General features: G+C 42.8%; 1 protein-coding gene across 1 annotated transcript in view; it reads right to left on the reverse strand.

Moving 5' to 3' along the window:
* Positions 1-20,225, reverse strand: part of LOC137632220 (xylosyltransferase oxt-like) — a 570,606-nt gene that overhangs the window by 343,464 nt on the left and 206,917 nt on the right. Inside the window, exon 2 of the mRNA XM_068364103.1 lies at positions 17,681-17,750. Within this exon, the coding sequence (XP_068220204.1) occupies positions 17,681-17,750 (70 nt within the window). The remainder of the gene's footprint in view (positions 1-17,680; positions 17,751-20,225) is intronic.

The following is a 20,225-nucleotide window of genomic DNA, read 5'->3' on the forward strand; positions in this document are numbered from 1 at the left end:
AGGCGAACTTCTGAAGTACCCTGTTGACAATCTTGAACGGCGGGAATGCATACAGGTTGAGATGGGACCAATCCAGCAGAAAAGCATCCACGTGAACTGCTGCTGGGTCTGGAATCGGAGAACAATACAACGGGAGCCTCTAGGTCATCGAGGTAGCGAACAGATCTATGGTTGGCTGACCCCACAGGGCCCAAAGTCTGCTGCAAACATTCTTGTGAAGGGTCCACTCTGTGGGGATGACCTGACCCTTCCGGCTGAGGCGATCTGCCATGACATTCATATCGCCCTGAATGAACCTCGTTACCAGCGTGAGCTTTCGATCTTTTGACCAGATGAGGAGGTCCCTTGCGATCTAGAACAACTTCCTCGAATGAGTCCCTCCCTGCTTGGAGATGTAAGCCAAGGCTGTGGTGTTGTCGGAGTCCACCTCCACCACCTTGTTTAGCTGGAGGGACTTGAAGTTTATCAAGGCCAGATGAACCGCAACAACTCCTTGCAATTGATGTGAAGTGTCCTTTGCTCCTGATTCCATGTTCCCGAGCATTCCTGTCCGTCCAATGTCGCACCCTAGCCCGTGTCTGATGCGTCCGAGAAGAGACGGCGGTCGGGGTTCTGAACAGCCAAAGGTAGACCTTCCTTGAGAAGAAAGCTGTTCTTCCACCACGTTAGAGTAGACCTCATCTCTTCGGAAACAGGAACTGAGACCGTCTCTAGCGTCATGTCCTTTATCCAGTGAGCAGCTAGATGATACTGAAGGGGGCGGAGGTGGAGTCTCCCTAACTCGATGAACAGGGCCAGCGATGAAAGTGTCCCTGTTAGACTCATCCACTGCCTGACTGAGCATCGGTTCCTTCTCAGCATGCTCTGGATGCATTCTAGGGCTTGGTTGATCCTTGGGGCCGACGGAAAAGCCCGAAAAGCTCGACTCTGAATCTCCATACCCAGGTAGACAATGGTCTGGGATGGGACGAGCTGGGACTTCTCTAAATTGACCAGGAGGCCCAGTTCCTTGGTCAGATCCATAGTCCATCTGAGATTCTCCAGACAGCGACGACTTGTGGGAGCTCTTAAAAGCCAGTCGTCTGACGGAGCCGGACACAAGATCATGGTACTGCTGCACAGTCTGTGAACTGTCAACCATGGGGAAGCGAGGAAGTACAGCGACAACCCGAAACTGTCCAGACTGTCTGGGTAGTACAGACAACTCCTTATCGGGTTGTTGAGGTTGCCGCACTGCGTCACAACAAGTCACCTCTGCTGGTTGTTGAACGTCTTCCCAGTGACACACTGACTCCGTAAAAAAAAAAAAAAAAAAAAAAAAAAAAAAATCCTCTATCAAGGACTAAGCTTGGACTGCATGTCTTGCAACAAAGCTCAAGGTCTATGGGAGCAGGTGTGGCAACAGACGGGGTTAGCGACTGAAGCGGAACCCTTTACCCTCCCTGGAAGCATGTTATGCTTAAAAAAAAAAAGTCCATAGGAGGCTAAGCCGCTTAAGGCTCCTCTCCAAATGACAGAGTCCTCAAGGGAATATCAGAAGGAAGGAGAACAGCACTTTCTCATCTACAGGAACCATATCCGAGAAAAGCTAAGTTCTCTCAGTGAGGGTTTCACTGGAGCAAAAGCAGCAGACCAGAAGGCAACGTTATGAAGCTGCTTGACAGTCTGTGAACTGTCAAAAACTGAACTGTCAACCACAACAGGAGCGTGAGGACATACAGCACTGGTGTATAAGTAGCAGACCAGAAGGCAACGTCATGTAACTGCATGACAGTTTGTGAGTTGGCAACAACCAAAGATGTGTGGGGAAGCCTCAACTCCTGCCTGACTAGTTTGCTGCTGGCGAGTGGCGGTAACCACAGTGTGTTGCGGAGGCTGACACACCGTGTCAAAACACGGCAGCTTGTGGTAGCTCCCGCACGGCAACGGAGTGCTCTGTGTGTGGGAGTCATCATACATCTGGCAGGGTTGACTGTGCATGGGTGGAGGAGCTCTCACAACAAGAGTGTGAGAGCAGGAAGCCATGCCGGGCGCACAACCGTGGGAGGTGTAGGCCCACGGGTGCATCGTCAACCTTCTCCGCAGTCGGAGTGTGGGAGCTGGCAACAACAAAAGCAGAGTGCTGGTGCGTGGGAGGGGCTGCGGTGGGTTGAGGAGCATGCGGTATGGTATGCAGAGCATGCTGTAAGGTATGCAGAGCATGCTATAAGGTATGCAGAGCATGCTGTAAGGAATGCAGAGCATGCTGTAAGGTATGCAGAGCATGCTGTAAGGTATGCAGAGCATGCTGTAAGGTATGCAGAGCATGCTGTAAGGTATGCAGAGCATGCTGTAAGGTATGCAGAGCATGCTGTAAGGCATGCGGCTCATGCTGCATGGCATGCGGCTCATGCTGCATGGGAAGCGGCTCATGCTGCATGGTATGCGGCTCATGCTGCATGGTAAGCGGCTCATGCTGCATGGGATGAGGCTCATGCTGCATGGTATGAGGCTCATGCTGCATGGTATGCGGAGCATGCTGTAAGGTCTGCAGAGCATGCTGCATGGGCTGAGGAGAATGCCGCATAGTGCTGGAACCCGGCAACTCCCGATGCGGCAGCTCACGCATGTAAGCAGAAGGTGCAGCAAGAACATGCGTCTGGCAGGGTGGACTGCGCATCGGTGGTGGAGCTCTCACAGGTGGAGGGTGGGAGCAGGCAGCCGCAGTATCTGCTGAGCGCACAACCTCGGCGGGTTGTAGGTTAACAGGCTGCATTGTCAACCTTCCAGCATGATACTCCTGCATGAAGGAGCAAGCTGAGACTGTATAGTCTGCAGCATGGACCACTAGGGTCTATGAAAGACAACAACAAACGGAGCTACTGTCCGTTGTGACTGAGGGTCTAAAACAGCTGGTGCGGCAACAGACAGAGTTACTGCCTGTTGCGGTACCACCTAGCCTCTCTTAGGAGGTGTGCAGTTGTCGTACTGCAGCGAGTCCGAACTGACCCAGTGGCTACACCTAGGCCGTTGGACTTGCGCGGAAGGGACCGACTTGCACTTAAAAGCTGCAAGATTTGGTCCATGGTTTCTGCGAGAAACCTCTTCCGCAGACGAGGAATAAATGGGCTCTCTCGTCTTTGTGTGGGTGGGGTGATCACGTCGGCAACGTGTGTAGATACACCCGAAACCACAGAGGGAAACGTCTGTTCGTCGATCAAGGCCTGAGGAACCCATAAGTCCTTCGACATTACTTCTCCCCTGGGCTTGGGAGCTTGTAAGAGGTATCGGACTAGGTGAACAACTGGCACGAACAGACGAACCCTCGAACGCAACACTGTAACACTTTGCGCATATCACTTTATCACTTTTGATTTTCTGTTTGCACTTATTTCACTGAACTCGAAACTTTAAGTGGTTTGTACCTGAAACACGCAATCCTATCCTTCATTAAAAGGTAGTAATTGCGAAAACAGTATTACAATGTAACAGAAAAACATAATGAAAGATAAAGAATTCAGTGGCTGGAAAAGAGACTAAACACTAGATCAAGTAAACTACGTTTAAAATCTCTCACCGCATAAAGCCTGGGAACAAGAATAAAACTCTAGAAACGTTTTACCTTCTTCCCCTATAGCGACTAGGGAGAAGAGCAAAAAAAACGAGAACAACGTTACCCGCTTGAACGAAACGTTTATCCTCCTCTCTCTCCCTCCGTCTCTATCTCTCTCTCTCTCTCTCTCTTGACTTAGAACCTGAGAGATGAGCCCAATTATATATATCGTTAAAACATATTATTTGTTAAAGGAAAAAAAAAAAACTGAAAGGTTTCCCAAATAAAAAGTTCCTTTATTAGAATTAAAACCATTTAAGCTAAGAAAGAATGAACGAAACGCTAGAATCGGTTTACTCTTACTGCAACGTGAAACCGTGAATACTCTCTCTCTATCGTAACGATAGAGCGCAAGTTGAACGTTCTGAACGTCAACAACTGCGGAGACTAAACAAAACGTTAGTTCAACTTTGAAAACAGTACGAGACTTATCAAAGAAAATCTTTCAAAAACATTAAAATTAAAATAGCATAAATTCTTAACAGGAAAAACAATATGACGAGCTCAATGTTAATTAACTTCGGTTCCAAGTAAGGACCGCCTACTATTAGGAAAGGTCGCTATAAATGGCGGAGAGATATAAAATAAAAAGTGAAAGAGAGTCTATACTCTCTTCGACACCAACACTTCCGTCTAAGGGAAGGGTCGGCCATTTAAAAGTGAAAGAGAGTCCATACTCTCTTCGTCACCTAATTAATTCAAATTAATTCCAAAAGCTTGCTAAGCTAAAGATAAAGCTTCCTGAATAGCGAAGGCTAAACTCTAGAGCAAATACATCACCAAAACGTGAACAATAACTCCAGAATCAACAGCGTATCCAAGTAGGTCTAGCCGGAGGCACGACAGAGGAAAAATTGAGTTCTTGTTGACAAGAAGTACTTGAGTACCTGCTCACAGATGGCGCTGTTGTGTACACCCCCACCTGTATAGCGATCGCTGGCGTATCCCGACCGTAGATTTCTGTCGGGCAACAGAGTTGACAGCTACATGATCATCGGGTAAGATTAATATTGAAAAAACTGTGTAGAGGTTGTTTCAAGGTTGGTCATTATTCAAGGTATTGTAAAAGACCAAGGAAATGTATTAAATGCAAGAGATGGCACCCAACAATTCTCCACAATGAAACCTTTAATAAAAAACCAAGTTCTGGTGATAACCAACAAGAACAGGCTGTAGCTGTAGCTAATAGAATTAATGTTAACAGATATTTTTCAGCTGATGTTCACTCAATGATTGTACCTGTTTGGTTAAGCCATAGGAATACAAATAATAAGGTCATGGTATATGCAGTATTGGATGATCAGTCAGATGCTTGTTTTATCAAAGAAAGTGTCCTAAGGTATATGAATGTCAATGGCCAAAATTCTGTCATCAAGATAGCGGCTATGCTAGGTGAAGAGGCTATAAAAAGTACTAAAGTATTTGGTTTATCAGTGAAGGGCATAAATAAAAATAGTACTGTAAATTTACCATGTGTCTACTCTAGAAAAACTATTCCTGCAAGAAGAGCACAAATCTCTAAAAAATGATATTTTCATAATAAAATAAATTTTTGAATATACTTACCCGCTGGTTATATAAAAGAGCTGAAGTCCCCTGACACCCTGGCAGAAATTCATATCTCGCGCTATCGAAGATACGGCAGGTGTACCAACCGCACCCTAGCGGTAGCTCAGGTGGAACAACACACCACCTCCAGTTCTTCCATGCCTCATAGCCATACCATAGGTAGTCTCTAGAGGGGAGGAGGGTGGGTGTTAAATTTATATAACCATACTCAAAAATTTATTTTATCATGAAAATATAATTTTTAAATATAAAACTTACCCGCTGGTTATATAAAAGAGCTGATTGACACCCCTTGGTGGCGGGTCAGAGACAGCTACATATAGAAAATTCACTTAAGGGTTACATACAATAAACTTAAGCGGTTCTCACCTGATAAGGAAGCTGACAGCAGTGATACTCTGCCTCATTTCGTCCGCTATCCTTAAGAGATCCAGTAATCCACTCGGGCTGAAAATCTCTAGGAGCTGTCAAACGGTACAACCACCTATAACATGACAGAACCTCAACCAATACCCTTGTTCCGGGTGCACTCAAGGAACAAATTGACCACCTAACCAAATCAAAGATTGCGGAAGACTGACGACCAATCTCCACAAACAACCATAACGAAGGAGTTCCAAGAGATAGAAAAGGGGTATTAGGAAAAAGGGAACGTAGTGGTAGATCATTCACCTACTATCGCATTTGCCGTTATAAAAGGACCCAACGTAAAAAAGTCCTCATAGCGAGTCTGAATATTTCTCAAATAATGGGATGCAAAAACCGACTTACTTCTCCAAAATGTTGTATCCATCAGACTTTGCAGAGAACGGTTCTGTTTAAAGGCCACTGAAGTCGCTACCGCTCTGACTTCATGTGTCTTGACTTTGAGAAGCCTCTGATCCGACTCATCACACTGAGCATGAGCTTCTCGAATCAACAATCTAATGAAAAAAGACAAGGTATTCTTAGACATGGGCATCGAGGGTTTCCGAACTGCACACCACAGAGCGTCTGAGTTACCACACAGATTCTTAGTCCTGTCCACATAAAGCCGTAGCGCTCTAACTGGACAGAGTACCCTTTCTAATTCACCGCCAGCCAAATCAGAAAGGTTAGAAATCTCAAAGGATTTGGGCCATGGCCGAGAAGGGTTTTCCTTCTTGGCCAGAAACCCCAGTTGCAAAGAACAAATGGCTTTTCCATTCCGAAAACCAATGTTCCTGCTTAAAGTGTGTACCTCACTAACTCTTTTAGCAGTGGCAAGGGTAACCAGAAAAAGTGTTTTCAAGGTTAAATCCTTAAATGAAACCGAGTGTAAAGGCTCAAATCTGTCACTCATGAGAAATTTAAGGACAACATCCAAATTCCAGGCAAGGGGAGCTGTTGGAATCTTCTGGGTCGTATCTAAAGACCTAAGCAAATCTTGTAGATCCTTATTATTAGAAAGGTCTAGGTTCCTGTGTCTAAAAACCGTTGCCAACATACTCCTGTAACCTTTAATAGTAGATGACGAGAAGTTATGTTTAAATTTAAGGTCCAAGAAAAAATCTGCTATTTGGGTAAGAGAGGTACTGGAAGAGGAAATCGCGTTAGTCCTACACCACTCCCTGAATAACTCCCACTTGGACTGATACACCTTGATGGTTGAAGACCTCCTTGCCCTCGCAATTGCCTTGGCTGCCTTCTTCGAAAATTCTCTAGCTCTAGCGAGTTTTTCGATAGTCTGAAGGCAGTCAGACGTAGAGCTCGGAGGTTTAGATGATTTTGGGCCAAGTGAGGTTGTCTGAGAAGATCGGGTCTCATGGGAAGGCTTCTCGGGAAATCCACCATCCATTCCAGTATCTCTGGAAACCAGCTCCTTGACGGCCAGAACGGAGCTATCAGTGTCATTCTGGTCTCTTCGTGGGAAATGAACTTCTGAATCACTTTGTAAAGAATCTTGAACGGAGGGAAAGCATAAACCTCCATGTGTGACCAGTTCATCAGAGAGGCGTCTATGTGCAAGGCTTCGGGATCCGGAACCGGAGAGCAGTAACACTCCAGCCTTTTGGTCTTTGCGGTGGCAAAGAGATCCACGAGAGGTCGACCCCATAACCGCCAAAGACCCTTGCAGATGTCCGGGTGCAGAATCCACTCTGTGGAGAGAACCTGACCTTCCCTGATGAGTCTGTCTGCGCTCACATTGTTGACCCCCTGGATGAATCGAGTCAAAAGAGTCACCTTCCTTTCCTCTGCCCAAACGAGAAGCAGTCTTGCAATCTCGTACAGAGGCCAAGAGTGGGTCCCGCCTTGTTTCACAATATAGGCCAGAGCTGTCGTGCTGTCCGCATTGACTTGGACCACTTTGCCCCTGATCTGCTTCTCGAAGCCTATGAGAGCCAGATGAATTTCCAAAAGCTCCTTCTGATTGATGTGGAGAGATGTTTGCTCCACCGTCCAAGTCCCCGAAAGCTCCTTCTTCTCTAGAGTGGCTCCCCACCCCGAGTTGGAGGCGTCGGAACACAACACGAGGTCTGGGCTCTTCTGAAGTAAAGACAAGCCTTCTTTCAGTCTGGGCTTGTTGTACCACCAATGAAGATGAGACTTGATGGAAACCGAGATGGGAATGCAATCACTGTCGAGGTTGTCCCCTTTCCTCCAATGGCGATTGAGATGAAACTGAAGAGGACGCAAGTACAACCTCCCCAGGGTCACGAACTTCTCTAATGATGAGAGAGTCCCCAGAAGGCTCATCCAATCTCTTACAGAGCAAAGATCTCTCTTCAGGAACGTTTGAACTTTTAGGAGGGCTGCCTGGATTCTCACCGACGACGGAAAAGCCCGAAAACTCCGACTGTGAATCTTCATCCCCAAATAAAGAATCTCCTGGGATGGAGTCAGTTGCGATTTTTTCGAGCTCACCAGGAGGCCCAGTTCTCTGGAGAGATCCAAAGTCATCTTGAGGTCCTTCAAACAAGAATCGGCTGAGGAGGCACTTATCAGCCAATCGTCCAGATACAGAGAAGCCCTGATTCCCCTCGAATGCAGCATGCTTGCCACATTCAGCATGATCTTGGTAAACAATAGAGGAGCCGTGCAGAGTCCGAAACAAAGAGCCCTGAACTGGAAGACCTTGTTTCCGTCCATGAACCTCAGATAACGTCTGCAGCTGGGATGAATCGGAAGGTGGAAATAGGCGTCCTGAAGATCTATAGAGAACATCCAATAGTCCTTCCTCACAGCTGCCAGAACTGTTTTCTGAGTCTCCATAGTGAACGTCGAATTTTGGACGTAACCATTTAGCACACTTACGTCCAGAACCGGTCTCCACTCCCCGGAACTCTTGGGTACTAGGAAAAGGCGGTTGTAAAACCCCAGAGACGTAACATCCTGCACTTCCTCTATTGCTTGCTTCTCTAATAAAAGAGACGTCTGAAGGCGCATGGCTTGCTTCTTGGGTCCCTCTCTGTATTTGGGCGAAAGATCCACCGGATCTGTGACTAAAGGAGGATTTGCCAGGAAGGGGATCTTGTAACCCTCCTTTAACACTTGGACGGACCAGGGGTCCGCTCCATTCCTCTCCCAAGCCTCCCAGAAGCGAGTCAACCTGGCACCCACTGCTGTCTGAAGGAAAGGACAGTCAGACTTTACCTCGGCCGGACTTGCCCCCTCTGCCTCTAGGCTTCCTTCCTTCTGGTTTGAAAGAGCCTCTTCCAGAGGACTTCCCACGAAACGACTGAGGTCGAAAACCAGAAGAGGATTCCTTAGGCTTACGAGAGGAAAACGACGATGGCAAAACTTTCCTTGTCGTATTAGTAACCAAGTCATGCGTGGCCTTCTGCGTGAGGGCAGTAGCCACTTCGCCTACCAACTCCTGCGGAAATAAGGTATTAGCCAAAGGTGCGAAAAGAAGGCCCGTTTTCTGGTAGGGAGACACTCCTGCAGAGAGAAAAGAGCACATCGTGGCCATTTTCTTGAGGATTCCAGCCGTGAACAAGGCAGCAAGCTCGTTGGAGCCATCCCTCACACCTTTGTCCAAGCAGGACATCAAATGAACCAGTCCACTAGTGTCCGTTTCCATCATATCTGAGACCCTCTTACTCAAAGCCCCCAGAGCCCAGTCTAAGAAATTAAACACCTCGAAGGCCCTGAACAGACCTTTAAGCAAATGGTCGAACTCTGGAATGGACCACCAAATCTTCGTTTTCCTTAAGGCAAGACGACGAGAAGCATCTACTAAACTTGAAAAATCCCCTTGGGCAGACGAAGGAAAACTCAAGCCCAACACTTCACCAGTCTCGTACCACACACTAGATTTAGAAGCTAACCTAGCGGGTGGAAAGGCAAAGGCCGTCTTGCCAAAAGATTTCTTAGAGTCCAACCAGGAACCCATTAATTTCAAGGCCCGTTTAGAGGATCGAGAAAGAACCATCTTGGTATAAACTGGGACTTTGGTAGCTTTACCTAAGATGAACTCAGAAGGCGGAGAACGAGGGGCCACAGGAGTAAACTGATCCGGGAAAATTCCAGTAAGAATCAACATAAACTTGCGAAGATCCACAGCATGTTGATAATGCTTCTCCTCCTCATTCTTAGAGACTTCCTCAATAGGATCATCCTCATCCGACTTTTCCTCAAGTTCGTCTTCTGGCAGTGCAGCAACTGCTGCAGCCTGAACTGGAGGAACAAAGTCTGGATGGGACTGCCTGTCAAAGCCAACATCTGCATCCACCTGACGGGGAGAAGGCGAAGTAGACTGATGCGAAACATGGACGGGTAGACGATCTTCTTCAACTAACAACTGCCTAGACCGCTTAGAATCCGACTGCTGTTGAACAGAATGATGCTTGGAATCAGAAGGCAACTGCCGAAGATCGCTGAGTGGACGCGTAGAATCCGAACACTGTTGACGCGAACGATCAAAGCTGTCAAGATGTCGACGCTGCGTATCGATGTTTTGACGCGACGCGTCCACAAGTTGTTGACGCGGGCGATCCACTACTTCAAAACGTTGACGCGTCTCGTCCACTTGTCGACGCCGATGTTCATCCATACCACCAGAAAGCGAAAACCGGTCAACCAAACCTCTCTGACGCGACTCATCAAAATCAACCTGGCGTTGGATACTATGAATGGGAGACCGCCTAAGCGATAACTTGTCAAGACCAGAGACCATCGAACGCCTGTGCGATAACTGGTGTGACACCTGACGCCCAGACATACTGCCAACAACTAGTTGATAAGAATCCATCAACGACGAGAGTTGTTCCTTCATAACGCCTGTGCGATAACTGGTGTGACACCTGACGCCCAGACATACTGCCAACAACTGGTTGATAAGAATCCATCAACGACGAGAGTTGTTCCTTCATAGTCACAAGCATAGACCATTTAGGATCAACAGAACTCCCTAAAGGAATATTCGAACCAACGTCACCACGTATTTCGGGCGAAGAAAGCCAATCTGAAGGAAGAGGGGGTGCATGAATAGTAACAAGGTCTGAGTCGGAAGGAATCATATCCACACGAACACGGTGATCTGGATGTTTAGCCGGAGTGCAAGCGATGGGAGAACGGAAACGTTCCGGTGAGCCCCACGAACTACATCCTGGCCGCACAGGCGATTCCTGACGCTGTGAAACATCATGCGTCCGTTTAAGCGGTCTTGACGCGCGACGCCAGATCTCACTCCCCGACCCTTCATCGGAAGACGGGGATAACGCATGAACCTCACCTTTCCTACGATGAGGGTGAACGACCTGAGCTACGGCAATCAGGAACGTTCGAGGGGACGTCTGCACGATTGATGACGCTTCTCGTTCCCTTAAGCCGTTCGACATTACTTCTCCCATGGGTTCGAGAGCTCGAAAGAGGTCTTAGGCTAGGTGAACGACAAGATTGTGCAGACGCACCCTCCGCAACACTAAACACATTAGCAACACTTGTCACAATACCGAGAGAGTCACGACTTTTCGGTACACCAACATCAGACACTGAAACACTTTCCACAGTTCCGACAGGATCACAGTTTTTCAATACCTTTAATTCGGAAAAAATCGTATTTCTATCGGCTGCTAAGGACTCAACTTTCTCACCAAGAGTCAAAATAGCAGTAAACATGTCTTTCATAGTAGGTTCCTGATCTACCACCACGGGGGAAGGAATAGGATTAGGAACATTAACATTAGGTAAGGCTCTATCCACAGATCGTGAAGAACTACGCCTAACTCTATCTCTCTCTAGTCTCCTAACATAACGATCGTATGTTACAAAATCATCATCAGTTAAAGAAAGACACTCATTACATCTATCATCAAATGAACAAAATTTACCCCTACATTTCACACAAAAATTATGAAGATCAATAGATCCTTTAGGAAGTCGAGTACGACACCCTTCACTAACACACCTACGCTGAGCAGGGGAGGAGTCGGCCATTTTGAATGGTAACGTGAAAGACCGACGAGCAAAAAGTAAGGGAAATATCAATAAAGATAATCTCAAACAAAAAGATTTCAAGACTAGAAACAAGTGAAAACAATTAACGATAGCTTAAACTCAGAAAAGAACGTTGTACATCACCAAACAACTTCCCAAGAGAGTTAAAACCACGAGAGCGAACTTCTATATGTCAGCCAGTTATGACGGCATTGAGAAGAACTGGAGATGGTGTGTTGTTCCACCTGAGCTACCGCTAGGGTGCGGTTGGTACACCTGCCGTATCTTTGATAGCGCGAGATTTGAATTTCTGCCAGGGCGTCAGGGGACTTCAGCTCTTTTATATAACCAGCGGGTAAGTTTTATATTTAAAAATTTTCAGCTTTAAGATGGCCTCATCTTAAGAAAATTGCTGGAAGGCTAGTAGAGTATAATCCTAACATTGAGGTATAAACTGTATAAAAGCTGTCAAACCTTTAGAAATCATTCCTGGGTCTGGATATGAGCCCTACGGTCAGAGAAAGTGATGTTGTTAATAGAACTGTGGTTGAAGAAATTGAAATAAATTCCAAGATATCAAATGAAATTTTTACAGCACCAACCAAAGTAAAAGAAGTGTATAAGCCTCATCATGTCAGAGAGATGTTTGAATCTGATTTCATAAGTAATGTTAGTGCCGATGAGGTAGCTTTGTCAGTAGAAGAAAGACAGTTAATTGAATTTGTTACTAATGGTATTAAGATTATTGACGGTAAACAGTTTAAAATTCCATTGCCACTCAAAGGAGGTGGTATTCAGTTCCCAGATAATAAGTTAGTAGTACAGAAAAGACTATCCAACTTAAAACAAAAGCTTCAGAAGAATGTAAGCATGAAAAATTATTACATAAATTTCATGAAGAATATGATTGATAAGGGTTATGCTGAAAGGGTTCCTTTGAATGAAACAAGCCTAACTAATGGAAAGGTTTGGTTTGTGCCACATCATGGGGTTTACCATCCCAGAAAGCCTGACAAAATCAGACTAGTATTCGATTGCTCTTTTATGTATAAAAATGTAAGTTTGAATGATTGTTTACTTCAGGGACCAGACTTGTCAAATAGTCTAGCTGGTATTTCGTGTAGATTTAGAAATAATTCTGTTGCATTTACATGTGATGTAGAAGCAATGTATCACCAAGTTTTAGTAAATTAAGAACACAGGAATCTTTTACGATTTCTGTTGTTTGATAACCATGATTTAGATGGCGACATTGTTCAATATAGGATGACTGTTCATCTATTTGGTGCTAGAAGCTCTCCATCTGTTGCAAACTATGCTTTGAAAGCTGCTTCTGATAGATTTAAGGATAAAACTACTGAAAAAGCAGCAGAGTTCATTAAAGAAGACTTTTATGTGGATGATGGCTGAAAGTCTGTAGCTACAGTGGAGGAAGCCATAAACTTAGCCAAAGACAGTCAGATGATATGTAAAAGGGGTGGTTTCCATTTGCACAAATTTGTTGCCAATAATGCTGAAATTTTAAAGGCTATGTGTCCTGATGAAGTTGCTCAATCAGTTAAGAATCTTGATTTAACGAAAGATAAATTGTCAGTGGAACGAATATTAGGTATGGAGTGGTGTACTGAAACAGATACATTTAATTTTAATGTCAAACCCATTCAAAGGCCTAGTACTAGAAGGAATGTTTTATCCATAGTTAGCTCTATTTTTTATTCTCTAGGCATGATATCACCATTCACTCTTACAGGTAAGAAAGTTTTGCAAACCCTATGTAAACAAAACCTTGGCTGGGATGATCCTATTCCTGAAACTGTTATTACTGAATGGGAAAACTGGTTACGTCAATTACCCAAATTGAAAGAGATTAAAGTTGAGAGATGTTATAAACCAGCCAACATGAATGTCATAGACTATGAATTGCATCATTTTTCTGATGCTAGTGAGAAGGGTTATGGTCAATGTTCATACTTAAGAATGACAAATGCAAATGGACAAGTACATACTAGGTTAGTTATGGCTAAATCAAGAGTGTTTCCCTTGAAAACTTTCACAATACCTAGGTTAGAACTCACTGCTGCATTAGCATCAGTGAAGGTGAGTTATTTCTCAAAAAAAGAAGTTGAAGGTCAATATTAGTAAAGAAGTATTTTTGGTAGATAGTACAATTGTTCTTGGATACATAGCTAATCAATGTAAACAGTTTAAGGTTTTTGTTGCAAACAGAGTTGCGCAAACCAGAAATCACACCTTACCTGAACAATGGAGATATGTTTCCTCAAGTGATAATCCTGCTGATTTATGTTCAAGAGGCATGTCTGTTCATGATCTGACTAGTAACTATATGGGGTGGCATGGACCTGAATTCTTAAAACATGATAATGCTGATAATGAAACTTTATGTTCATTTGAAGTTGCAGATGAAGATCCAGAATTAAAGAAAGTGTCACTGGCAATTAACACTGATGATAATAATTATGCTACCATACTTACCAGACTTAATTACTTCTCAGATTGGACACGTGCCAGAAGGTCATTAGCTTTATGTAATAGGTTTATTGATAAATTGAAACAGAAATCATTATATACTGAGTTATGTTCATGTGTCTGTAGAAGAGCTAATCAAGGCAGAAGTTACCATTATAAAATTAGTCCGAAGAGAAGCTTTTCAATATGAATATCAGTTGTTAAGTATAAGCAATAACAAATTTGATAAATGTTTAAGGAAATCTAGCAATTTGTACAAGCTTGATTCATGTATTGGTAGTGATGGCTTAATAAGAGTGGGTGGTAGATTACACAGAAGTACTTTTGATGTCCATGTAAAATGTCCTGTAATTTTGCCAAAGAATAGTCATATTACTGAATTGATAATCTGTCACTATCATAATAAAGTACACCATCAAGGTAGAGATTTAACTTTAAATGAAATTAGATCTAGTGGTTACTGGATTATAAGTGGATCATCCTTAGTAGCGAAACATATCAAAATGTGTAACTTTTAGAAAAATTAGACATGATACTCTTACACAGAAGATGGCCGATTTACCCAAGGATAGGGTAGGAATATCTTCTCCATTCACTTACAGTGCAGTTGATTATTTTGGTCCATTTATAATTAAGGAAGGTAGAAAAGAGCTCAAAAGGTATGGTTTATTATTTACGTGTATGTCAACTAGGGCAATACACATTGAAACTGCCCATTCTCTCAGTACAGACTCTTTCTTAAATGCTTATAGGAGATTTGTTTGTAGAAGAGGCCATTGCCCACAACTGCGTTCAGATCAAGGTAGTAACTTTATTGGTGCAAGAGAAGAGTTTGCAAAGTGCCTCCAAGAAATTAATGTTGAAAATATTAAAAATGAATTATTAAAGGACCAATGTGATTTTATAACATTTAAAATGAACCCACCTCATGCAAGTCATATGGGTGGTGTTTGGGAGAGACAAATAAGATCTGTTAGAAATATTTTGAATGTATTGCTATCTAACAATAGTAAAATTTTAGACGATGAATCCTTGAGAACATTCATGACTGAAGCAGAAAATATTGTAAACGGACGACCATTATCCACAGATAACTTGAATGATCCTTTAAATGTAGAACCTTTGACACCTAATCATTTTCTGACATTGAAGTCTAAGGTAGTCTTGCCTCCTCCAGGTAATTTTGTAAAAGAGGACATGTTTTCAAAGAAAAAATGGAGGCGTGTACAATGTCTTCTTAATCAGTTATGGAAAAGGTGGCAAAGAGAATACTTACAATCGTTACAAATACGCCAAAAGTGGTTAAAGCCTCAAAGGAATGTAGAAATTGATGATATAGTTTTAATCAAAGACTATAATCTACCTCGCAACAAGTGGATGTTAGGCCGAGTATTAGAAACAAACGCAGATGAAGCTGGCCATGTTAGAAAAATTAAATTGTTAGTAGCAGATCCTTTTCTTGATGAAAATGGTAAACGCCACAAGACAGCTACAATTCTAGAAAGGCCTATTCATTCAGTTGTAATGTTATTAGAAAGTACAACAGGGGTGTCCCCATCAGGGAGCATTTAAGTCATTATGTACTGTATATTTTTATTTGGTATGGATTGATTGATTGATTTAAAGTTTTCAGGCATCCTGACATCTAAGGTCATTGACGCCAGAATGGACTAACCTGTATATTGTGATTTTACAGTTTGTAAAGAATCTCATATTCATTCCCCAATAGTATAGTTCTTGTTTAAATTGTTATCACAATTTAGGGGAGCCATTGTTACTGTCATTAGCATACCCAGTTATATCTTGAGTTTTGAAACAATACTAAAATACATTCTACTAAGGTGGATGAGGTACTTCCCGCTCTACTGGGTAGAAGTAAACAATCACAACAACTGCTGCCTCAGATTCAAGCACATGAAATGTGACTTGCTTGTCATGGATTTCTTCATGTATGTCTAATGGATTAAGTCCCCAAAATTGTGGTAAGATACGTTAATTTGCTTATAGTATGTATTTTGTACTTTTTTGATATTATGTTTTTATTTGTACCTTTGATATAGCCAATGGCATCCTACCAGTTTTGAAGGACATGTAGCAATAGCTTCGTAGGCATTAGCCTAAAAGTTTTTTCTTTTGTTTTCAGTTATACTCAATCAAGGGCTCATGGTTTATATAATAAAGTAACTACAAAAAGGACCATGGAATGTTATTGATACCCAATTTGAGAATCAACACCGAACGGGGCTAAAATCAACAAATAAATACAGAGCCATGTACTGTTCACAAGAACAACACCTGGCTACCCAATCTGCGATTGCCGCGAGTTTTGAAATTTCTGCCGGACGTCAGGGACGTATAGCTATATATATAAGTACCGGGTAAGTCAGATGTTTAAAACTCAGTTATTATAGCGTGCATTAGTAAACAATGATTCAAAGTCTAAACCTCGTTTGTTGCACGCACTCGCGAGCAATATGTCTCCAAGCACGCACATCAAATAAAAAGATCGCCTCCCTTTGGAAAGGAAAGATTTTTTCTCCCGATACAGTCTTCTTCCAAATTTGTGGGGGCTTGGATAATTAGGGAAGTCTGACTCAGGCAGAATGTTAGCTGACCGATCAAATTCAGACCCAAGTACAATGTCATAGGATGCTAAAGTTTATTCCACTTTGAGGGATTAAGTCCAAAGGCATAGCACAGTGTCGTTAACGGGAACAGGAAAATTTTAAATAGCAAGTTTGCAGAGACGACAAAAGTAAATCTGTGCTATTCAGCAGCAGGAATCAAAGGGACTGTTCAATGTACCAGCAGAGGGGCAGGGTCTCCCCTCCAACGGCCATTAACTACCAGCTATTGCCTGCAGCTCCTTTTTAGTTTTAACTGCCAAGTTCAAGCACTGCCTGAATCAATTCTCATAATAAAGGATGAAGATTTGTATTTCTGTTAGAAAAACCACATTTTCGAAATTGGTTGACTAAAGAAATGCTGTTTGTTGGTAATCAAGTAGGGAATGTTCTGGAATCACTTTACCTAGTAGTTTTCATCATTGATTGAGTTTTAATTGGCTTTCATGCTGGATTTTTTAATCTTGTTTTAAATAAAAAGAGATATCCTCCCTTCAGATTGTGCTCAAACAAAATAAGGTAACATATATGTACTGTACTGTATACCAAAAATATATAAAGCAATAAATAAATGACCTATACATATTTTGCATATCTGGTTCTGACAAAAATGTATGATGTATTCCCCACAGTGAACCTGAAATAAACTGTCGGTCAAATGTAATAAAGAAAAATAATGACAAAATAAATATTATATGCGACAAAATAAATCTGTACATTATACAAATGCACCTAGGTTCAATTTATACTAGCGCTATATACAGCAACAGTATCTGGTCTAGTACATACACATACCTGTAGGGTACATGATGTGTTGACTGGACAAAAAGGGAGAACATGGCAATGAGAGTGAGTTGTCTTAATTATTATTCATTCTAAGGGCATGAAACTAACACTCCTGAATTAATACCTTACAACTGTAAGGCAGTATTTATGGAAATTCTTTACATTTCTCAGAACATTTTCAACATACCTCTTTTCTAAAACATACAATATATTCATAACCAACCTTTATCATGAGTATCAGCATCTGCTCTGTCACTAGCTTGGTGAAATATTTCATTAACATCTCCATCTTTCTGAAATAAGCATACAAAAGAAAACTTTCAATGATAAATAAAATTACAAATTTGGAAGTAATTTGTATTTTTCCTAATTATACAAACCCAAGTTCTTTACTATGGATATAGTATTGTTTTGTTAGAGCTGGAATCCAGCCACAAACATTAAACACAAGGTGCCAATGACCCTTCACTAGTTAGAGGAGGGTTGATTGATTGATTGATTATAAGTTGTCTGGCTTCCTGTTATCTAAGGTCATTGACACCGATATTATTTGATACATACATACATATACCAAGGCACTTCCCCTAATTTTGGGGGGTAGCCGACATCAACAAATGAAACAAAAACAAAAAAAGGGGACCTCTACTCTCTACGTTCCTCCCAGCCTAACAAGGGACTCAACCGACTTCAGCTGGTACTGCTAGGGTGCCACAGCCCAACCTCCCACATTATCCACCACAGATGAAGCTTCATAATGCTGAATCCCCTACTGCTGCTACCTCCGCGGTCATCTAAGGCATCGGAGGAAGCAGCAGGGCCTACCGGAACTGCGTCACAATAGCTCGCCAATCATTCCTATTTCTAGCACGCTCTCTTGCCTCTCTCACATCTATCCTCCTATCACCCAGAGCTTCCTTCACTTCATCCATCCACCCAAACCTTGGCCTTCCTCTTGTACTTCTCCCATCAACTCTTGCATTCATCACCTTCTTTAGCAGACAGCCATTTTCCATTCTCTCAACATGGCCAAACCACCTTAAGACATTCATATCCACTCTAGCTGCTAACTCATTTCTTACACCCGTTCTCACTCTCACCACTTCGTTCCTAACCCTATCTACTCGAGATACACCAGCCATACTCCTTAGACACTTCATCTCAAACACATTCAATTTCTGTCTCTCCATCACTTTCATTCCCCACAACTCCGATCCATACATCACAGTTGGTACAATCACTTTCTCATATAGAACTCTCCTAACATTCATGACCAACCCTCAATTTTTTACTACTCCCTCAACTGCCCCCAACACTTTGTAACCTTCATTCACTCTCTGACATACATCTGCTTCCACTCCACCATTTGCTGCAACAACAGACCCCAAGTACTTAAACTGATCCACCTCCTCAAGTACTGTAACTCTCCATTCAACATGACATTCAACCTTGCACCACCTTCCCTTCTCGTACATCTCATAACATTACTCTTACCCATATTAACTCTCAACTTCCTTCTCTCACACACACTTCCAAATTCTGTCACTAATCGGCCAAGCTTCTCTTCTGTGTCTGCAACCAGTACAGTATCATCCGCAAACAACAACTGATATACCTCCCATTCATGGTCATTCTCGTATACCAGTTTTAATCCTCGTCCAAGCACTCGAGCATTCACCTCTCTCACCACTCCATCAACATACAAGTTAAACAACCATGGCGACATCACACATCCCTGTCTCAGCCCCACTCACACCAGAAACCAATCACTCAGTTCATTTCCTATCCTAACACATGCTTTACTACCTTTGTAGAAACTTTTCACTGCCTGCAACAACCTTCCACCAACTCCATATAACCTCATCACATTCCACATTGCTTCCCTATCAACTCTATCATACGCTTTCTCCACATCCATAAACGCAACATACACTTCCTTACCTTTTGCTAAATATTTCTCGCATATCTGCCTTACTGTAAAAATGTGATTCATAAAAACCCTACCTCTTCTAAAACCACCCTGTACTTCTAAGATTGCATTCTCTGTTTTATCCTTGATCCTATTAATCATTACTCTACCATACATTTTTCCAACTACGCTTAACAAACTGATACCTCTTGAATTACAACACTCATGCACTTCTCCCTTATCCTTATATAGTGGTACAATACATGCACAAACCCAATCTACTGATACCATTGACAACAAAAAACACATTAAACAATCTCACCAACCATTCAATTACAGTCACACCCCCTTCCTTCAACATCTCAGCTCTCACACCATCCATACCAGACGCTTTTCCTACTCTCGTTTCATCTAGTGCTCTCCTCACTTCATCTATTGTAATCTCTCTCTCATTCTCATCTCCCATCACTGGCACCTCAACACCTGCAACAGCAATTATATCTGCCTCCCTATTATCCTCAACATTCAGTAACTTTCAAAATATTCCGCCCATCTTTTCCTTGCCTCCTCTCCTTTTAACAACCTTCCATTTCCATTTTTCACTGTCTCTTCAATTCTTGAGCCAGCCTTCCTTACTCTCTTCACTTCTTTCCAAAACTTCTTCTTATTCTCTTCATATGAATGACCCAATCCCTGACCCTACCTCAGGTCAGCTGCCCTCTTTCCCTCACGTACCTTGCGCTTTACTTCCTCATTTTTCTCTTTATATTTTTCATACTTCTTTATACTATTACTCTGCAGCCATTCTTCAAAAGCCCTCTTTTTCTCTTCCACTTTTACCTTCACTCCTTCATTCCACCAT

This window comes from Palaemon carinicauda, chromosome 41 (genome assembly GCF_036898095.1).
Source record: "Palaemon carinicauda isolate YSFRI2023 chromosome 41, ASM3689809v2, whole genome shotgun sequence".
Lineage (NCBI taxonomy): Eukaryota > Metazoa > Arthropoda > Malacostraca > Decapoda > Palaemonidae > Palaemon > Palaemon carinicauda.